Source organism: Eschrichtius robustus, chromosome 6, assembly GCF_028021215.1.
Source record: "Eschrichtius robustus isolate mEscRob2 chromosome 6, mEscRob2.pri, whole genome shotgun sequence".
Taxonomy (NCBI): Eukaryota; Metazoa; Chordata; class Mammalia; order Artiodactyla; family Eschrichtiidae; genus Eschrichtius; species Eschrichtius robustus.
In genome coordinates, this window is record NC_090829.1 from 23,452,411 (window position 1) to 23,460,424 (window position 8,014).

Here is an 8,014-nt window from a genome sequence, read left to right on the forward strand (position 1 = left end):
CTCCGGTTACAGTTATCATGGTTGTTAATCATGTGAAACTTTTGGTCCTGCTGCCTCCCAGGCCTGAGTGGTACCTTCTAGGTGTGGCAGCTATTGCTTTCCAGTCTGGAAGCACAATATTTTATTCATCTTAGCATTCATTGGTCCCAGACCTACTTGTGCATTCCTGCTGTCAGTGGCTGGAGAACTGGCATTTGGTAGTTGGAAAGCAGATAAGATTTTACAGACATTGCATGAGTAGATCCGGCTGTAAGTTATAAAGGGACTGTCATGGAAAAGTATATAAGATACATCAGGAAATCAGGATAGTTTGTGTCAAAGGGTTTAAATCAACATGAGTAAGTCTCTTTTCAAAAATACGCTTGTAGTGGATGCAGTTGGGGCAGCATTGTAGTTTCTTCATACTGTCCATAAATGATACTGCTTTAATAAAAATACATTTTGTAAAACTGTTTTTTGTGACCTAAAAACGGTTTGTTTTCTTTTCAACTTTAGGGTGAAAACACAGCAGTGCTATCAACTTATCCTTCCAATGGAACGATAGACTTAAAATATTTTCCATATTATGGGAAAAAACTGCATGTAAGTATTTGGAAGTTCTTGAGTGGTAGTGACTCTTGGAAAATTGGTAGTCTGCATTAAAATGCCAGTTGTCTGGATTAGGTAGACGTATGCCCTGTGTAACGTGTGCATCATCTATCCTGGTTTTTAAATACAAATGGAGACTCCAGATCTTAACTACAAGCACAAAACCGAAGCAGCTAAGTTAAAGGATGATTATTTTCAAAATACCGTTTTCTCTTTCATTTCTTAGGGTGTGCTTATTTAAAGAATATAGAGAAGTAGTAAGGAAGTCACTACCCAGAGATAACTATTATTGTAGTGTAATTTCTTCCATAGTTTTCCTTTTAAGTATATGTATATAAATAGCATTTTGTATGTATACTAGTAAACTTTTTATTTTGAAACGATTTTAAACATAAAGTGGCTAGAATAGTACAAAGGGTTCCTAAAGACCCTTTACACAGAGTTCCCATTTGTCTTATCAGTCTCCATATATATATATATATATATATATATATATATATATGTATGTATATGTATATGTATATATATGTATATAAAATATATATATATAATTCTTCCCCCTGAACCATCATTGGCACTCAGTGATAAACATGGTGCCTCTTTACACTAAATGCTCTTTACGTTAAATTTCCTAAAAATAAGGACATTATCATATATAACCATTAGCATTGATATTGTACTATTATCTAATCTACAGATCTTGTTGAAATGTCACCAGTTGTTCCAATAATGTCCTTTATTGGGAAAAAAAAAAAAAATTTTTTTCCTGGTCTAGGATGTTACACTGTTAGTCACCTATAACCTGGAACAGTTCCTCCATCTGTCTGTTTCATGCCCTTGAGCTCTTCAAAAATGAGTACAGGCCTTTTTTGGCTTACTTTGTTGGTTTATGTTCCTCAGTTTGAGTTTATCTGATGTTTTTCATGATTAAATGTAGGTTGTACATCTTCGGCAGGAATGCCTCAGAAGAAATGTTATGTCCTTTTCAGAATAGCATATCAGGAGGGACGTGGTGTTGAGTCCCATTAATGGTGATGTTAACCTTGTTAAGGTGGTGTCAGCCAGATTTCCCTAATGTAAAGTGATACTTTTTTCTTTTTCTTTGTAATCAATAAGTATCATGTGGGGCGAATACTTGGAGAGTTTATAAAATTATTTCTCCTATAACTTTAGCATTTGTCAGTTCTTTCCACCATCAGTTACTAACAGAATTGTTCTCAAATGTTTTTTCTAATTTCATCTTTTCTTTTTCCATTTACTAGTTGGCATTCCACTCTAAGGAAGAGCTTTTCCTTCTCCACTGTTTATTATTTATATCAGTATATTCTCATGGATTCTTATTTGAGTCAGGGGTTATATGTTATAATCATTTATATTGGTGCTAATGTTGTCCCAGATTTGGCTGGTGGGAGACCTTCAGGCTGGCTCTGGCTCCTGTGTCCTTCATAGACATGTTCCCTTGATTCCTATAGCACTTCCTTACTTTCTGGCACCACAAGATGTTCCAGGTTCTTCTTGTACTTTCCCTGCCTCAGCCCTGGAATCAGCCCCTAGTTCCTTTTAGTGAAGAACTGTATTTAGAAACCACAGTGATGGCAAAACAGTTATGAGTATATTTGTACCAAGTCCCACAGCAACCATAAGTAAGGATGTTAGAAACCTAAGTAACATAATCAGTGAGGTAGATCTTCTGCATGTTTATCAAACATACTAATGTATAGATAGATACAATACATATCTTTCTCAAACACCCAGAACAGTCACAAAACTTTATCATAAAAAAATGCATGCTCAAGTTTCATAAAATAGAAATATATTACAACAATACTTTCTGATCACAATGCAGGAAAACTAGAAATTACTGAAATAAAAGGGCCCTTCCAAGAGAGGGAGGAGGTGGGAACTCTCTAATCAACTCTTGGGGAGAGGGGGAAACTCAAACCAAGATTATAGAATATCTAAAAAATAATGAAGCACAACATAATCACAACCTATGGAATACATTTAAAGCAGTGCTTAGAGGAAAATTCATAGTCATAAACACTTTTATCAATAAAAATTAAAGTGAAAATAAATGAATATCCAGCTAAGGGGGGAAAAAAAGGTGTAGAGGATTAAAAAAAAATAATAGATCTAATTATTAAATTAAAATCTTGTTTTTTTAATTTCACAGAATAAACAAACTCCTGATAAAGTGTAAAGTTATTGCAGAATTTGAATTAATGTATTTTCCTTTATTTGCCAGGGGAGCTATCTGCAGCCATTAGTTGCCGTCCAGCTCATCTTTGGTAATAGAAATGACGTAAACGAAGTCACAGTTGAGTGCAAGATTGACGGATCACCCAACCTAAAAAACCAGGATGATCGTGACAAATTTTTAGGACGAGTTGTATTCAAAATCACCATGCGTCCATAGTAGGAGTTAAGATATCTCCACAGAGTAAACGTTGTGTTGTCTTGTCTTCATTTTGTATCAGCTGGACCTGCCATTCCAGAATTATGAGACCGCCTTGGAGAAAGGTGGAGTGGTACATGACACTGGCGTAGCATCATAATGTGCTTCCAGATCGTAGTGTTCAGTTTCCTTCAAAGTAACTGCCTGTTGCCTCTGCTGCGTTTTGAACGATGTACAGTCACCAGACAGGGACTGTGAACACCTGATTCTGAACATGTAGGATGGGGGTCTTGTCCAATTTTTATGTGGTTTAATTGCCAAGTGTCTAAAGCTTAATGTGCTGTGCTGTGTAAATATTTTATAGATTTAACACTGGTTAACTGTCATATTTTGATGCCAGCAAAGTTTTAGGGGATAAAATGGTACCTGACCAACGTCAAATGACTTTATAGCTGCAAGAAATGCGGTGTATGGAGAAGCTCTGTATGTGAGGAGGAAAAAGGAAAATAAAAGTGGATTTGAAAGGTTGTCTTGGATGTTTTGTAAAAATTATTTTTTACATGCTGAATTAGTCTGTGGATCTTTTTGACTAGGAGCACAACCTTTTTGTTGTAAAACATGTAAAAAAACAAACACACAAAAAAAGTGATGGGATTATTTTCAGTGCTGGAGCTAAATCTTTTAAAGTATTAAGGTTAAAGTATTTTAGACCATAGATAAAAAACTGCATTTTTAGGTTAGCCGGTATGAATATATGTGCACCTAAATTTTTATGAAATTAAATTCATAAGATTTAAACTGTATAATAGTTTGTGAAATCTTACTACTGCTTTTATTTAGCAGACTGTGGACTCTACAAATTGTGAAATGTAAAAACTTGGAACTTATTCAAAGCTTCAAACCAAACAGCTTTATTTCAGCATTGTCTGATGAGTGTCATGAAATATTTCCTCCTTCAGTCTGAGGTGTTTGGTATGATTCTTTGTCATAATGTGAGCTACTTTCTCCTCTATTGAGAAAGGTGTGCTTCCCACATGATCTGTGTTTTTTTTTAAAGCCCATTTTTTGAAATTGTTACTTTTCTCCTTAAAAAAAGGCAGGGCTAATACTCTTGAGGTTTTCTTTGTGTTGGTGCAAGCCAGGACGAGTGGGACCCAACCCAGCTGGCTCAGGAATGGCTGTCTGGAGAAAACGTGAGTGCTCTGGGTGGCCTTGACTGGCCAGATGGGCCGTGGTGGCCCAGGAGCAGCCTGAACGCTTCGCTAGTTGTCACTCAGCCCCACTGGGAGGTTTGCTCTGTCACTAAGATCTTAGTGATAACAGATTTTCATTTTAGAAGCCTCCTTTGCAACTGAAGAAAACGATTCTTGGAGTTGTTAATAAAGCAAACCTACCCTATCTCTTAAGAGTATAAAACAAGGAGAAAAGGTGCTGTGATGGCAGAGCAGTGTCAGGGGCTGCAACCAGGGCATCATCTTGGTTGGCCAGGTGTGAACAGTTCCTCAGCAGCTGTCAATTTCGGCTCGTGTGAAATCCATGTCATTAAATTTTCAATTAAATTTGTATTTTTGTATCTTTTGAAGTATAGTGTGGGTGGAATTTTTGTTTTAATGAGCTTAGGCAAAAGCAAAGTAGTTCTCAGAACATGTGACAAGAATTGCGCTATCCAAAATGGGTGAGTGGGTTTTGGAAAGAAAGGAAAAAGGGACATAGACATGAGTCCCATTTGTGCCTCCTTGGTTCAGAAGGTTGGCCGTGGCTTGGCCCCTGACTGCCTGTGACCTTAGTTGACCTACCCAACTCTTCCTGGCTCTCTTTTGTGTTGAAATTAGGGGAGTTTAGCAACTTTATCACAAGCCTGCTGTGGGCCAAGTAATGAGTTGCCAGACTCTTGAGGATAATGAGGATAAAGAGATGAAAGAGACGTACGTGGTCTCTTGAAGATCTTAAACTAGGAGGGAACAGGCTCTGAGATGATGGCAGGTACGTGTGAGGGAGGTGGGGGGGGGGGGGCCTGGGTTATTCCAAAGGTCCCCCGAGACAGTCAGTATGGGAAGGGGCTGGGTCTGTATGGGACCGATGCGAAGGGTGACTAGGAATGAAGGGGGCCCTGGACGTGCTTTGAGTCTGCATTTCTGCTGCATTTCAGGTTTTCCTCAGCGCTTCACTGGGCGTCTTGTTAACAGGCAGATTCTGATTCCATAGGAGAGATTCTGTACACTCAGCAACCTCCTAAGTGATGCCTAGCCTGCTATTCACAGACCACAGTTTGAATAGCAAGGGGACAAAGGACTAAAGACAATCAGCTTTGCATCCTCAAGCGGTTGAGTCTGGCACTAGTTTGATTACTGGATGGAGAAGATTCTACTGTCAGTTGACTTTAGCTGATACTTAAAATTCAACAGGTATGTTATATGGCTAGCTCAAAGAAAATTATGGGTTAGTTTCCTTAGATCTCCAAGGTGTTTTATACTTGGAATTTTTTTCTACAAATGAACTCTGTTTCACTTTGATCACTTCCATGGGTGGGAGGGAACAAATTACAGTATAGTTCAATCCCAATTTGGACATACAGACTCAGCCTTAGACTGTATCATAGTGTCTCTTAGTAGGGTTTTCTGTACAAGATACTCTCCCTACCTCGAACGTGTGTAGTTCATCCTATAACTTAAGCCCCGTTGTCCTTTCTTGGTGGTAGCTTCCCCGCCATGTGCAGCAGTGAGATAAGAAAGGCTGGTCTGTCCTCTTCACGAAATCCGATAGGACTGCCTATCACTGAAGGTACAGTCTGTGAGGAGGACTTCCCAGATTCTGTGGAGAGTCTGTTGGAAGAGAGAAATTCATGGGAAATCCTCGATCATTCATTGTGGAAGGAGAGGGAGGGAAAATTGGCATTAAATCCTGATTTGCATTTGATTGTTTGGAAATCTTAGGCAGGGTACTTACTTACCCTTCAGAGCTTCGGTTCTCATTTTAACTGTACAGTGAGGGTGTTGCCACCCTTCAGGGCTGTGAGGATTAAATGAGAAAATACATACGCCACGCCAACATGTAGTAGATGTTTATAAATGTTAGTTTCCAAAGGCTCCCCCTCCTTTCGAGGTTTCAGGTTTTTCGGGAGTGTTTCCTTCCTGGTAACTGGAAACAGGGTGTGTAAGTACAGTGTGGCTGCTGCATTGGCGCGTTGTTTATCACCGGGAGGGGTGTGGTAAAGAAGGAGTTGAAAGTCTTTCCTGGCTGCCTGTGGCCTTGTGCAGCAGGTTTGTAGGAGGGCGGAGGTCACAAGTGGGTGAATTTGAAACTGTTGTCTACGTGGAATTGTTAATTTCCCTTGGCTTTTCTTGCTTTAATAAATTTGTCAAGTTGGAGTTTAAAGAAGGCTCAACAGAATTTGCTATGTTGGTTTCAGAGTTTTTTAGCTCCATTGGTTCCCGCACAGGAGGAGCTGTGTTTTGAGCAGTGGGTCTCCGCGTGCGCCTCCCTGAGACCGGCCTGCGGGTGACTGGCACTCCAGGGAGGGAGAATCTGTTCCCAGGAGGGCTTCCTTCATACTGGAGGTCACACAGAGAGATCAGTGTGTCTGCTTTTTGGACAAACCAATTTCCTCACATTCCAGTGACTTGTCCTTCAAATAAGTCCCTTCAGAACTTTTCGGGAATGATTTTTGGATTTGCTTTCAGGAGCGTGGAACAGCCTTTAACCCTTGTCACGGATGGCAGGATTTGTCCATTGAGGACGGGCTTGCTTTTTAGAAACAGTCAGAATTCACTAGGGAGTCAAGACTGGTAAGGGCTGATATTTAAGTATGAAAACCAAAGCGGAGAATGTCTCCTAACCCTCTCTTTCCAGATTATTTGTGTGGCCTTGGGATAACTGAGAAGGGCCTTCATAAGAATAAACTGGATTTGACTGGTGACCAACCAGCTAGTGACAGGCTAGCATTCGTTCTGGATTTGTTTGAAGACAGGACCACTCTATCCACTCAAATATGAGTCTGTCTGGAATTGGAGAGTATGCAGGGCTGCTGGCTCAGGTGATCTTGGGGTGGTGCTGAGCTCCCAGAGACCTTCTGCTGACACTCACGCATCCAGTGCCCCTTCTGTTCTGCAGGTCGGAGCCCCAGGTCTCTAATGCCAGAGCTGAGGGAGAGTGAGGGGTGACATGAAGTGGCAGGCGTGGGTGCCATCTTTTTTTTGGCCTTAGCCTTGTTCCTTGTGATCTTCCCTCTGGGTGGCTGAGTAGAGCTGAGATGGTGTGGAAAGGGTGGACTTCCTGCAGAACTATGTGCACCCTCAGGTAAGAGCTCTCTTGGGTGGGAGGGAGTTGAGATGTGTTGAGACTGTATGGCAGGGTAGGGGGGGGGGCAGTGGTAACTGGAGTGAAACTAAGGGTCAGGCAGGAAGAACCAAATGAGGTGTGGCAGGGAGAGACGCTAACAGAGATGACTGAACATTCAGAGCACTTGGGGGTGCCCTTCTGAGACCATTCATCCGGGTTTGGACCTACTGCTGATGAAATCAACTGTGGTAAGCAGAACTTGGGCCCCCATGACCTCTGCCTTCTGGTGTCACACCTGTGCTTATGTTGCATCACGTGGCAATAGGGACTTTGCAGATGAAATTAAGGTTACTAATCAGTTGACCTTAAAATGGGGAGATTATCCTGGATCATCCAGAGGGCTCAGTGTAATCATGGGAGCCTGAAGCAGAAGTCAGGTCCGAAGCGTGAGAAGACACTGTTGCTCTTCTGATAATGAAGGGGGCCATGTGGAAACCGGAGAAGGAACCGAATTCTGGAAGCCCAGTCTTCCCCGAGCCTCCAGAGGAGAGCCCAGCCCAGCCCACCAAGACTGCGGACCACAGCCATGGAGAGGATAAATGAGTATTATCTGAAGCCACTAAATTTGGGGGCATTTGTTTCAGCAGCAGATAGAAAGCTAAGATAGATGGTCATTTTCTCAATGAAGACTGTATGCTCCAACCCAGTACTTCTCAAGACTCGGGTGCATGTGATTCATTCAAGGAATCCTGT

At 41.2% G+C, this 8,014-nt stretch overlaps 1 protein-coding gene across 3 annotated transcripts in view; it reads left to right on the forward strand.

Moving 5' to 3' along the window:
• ATP1B3 (ATPase Na+/K+ transporting subunit beta 3) overlaps positions 1-3,507 on the forward strand; it is a 42,011-nt gene extending 38,504 nt beyond the window's left edge. For all 3 annotated transcript variants that reach the window (XM_068546018.1, XM_068546017.1, XM_068546019.1), the window contains 2 exons: positions 496-582; positions 2,834-3,507. In XM_068546018.1, coding sequence (XP_068402119.1) covers positions 496-582; positions 2,834-3,004 — 258 coding nt within the window. In that variant the 3' untranslated portion in view covers positions 3,005-3,507. The remainder of the gene's footprint in view (positions 1-495; positions 583-2,833) is intronic.
• Positions 3,508-8,014: the final 4,507 nt, after the last annotated feature.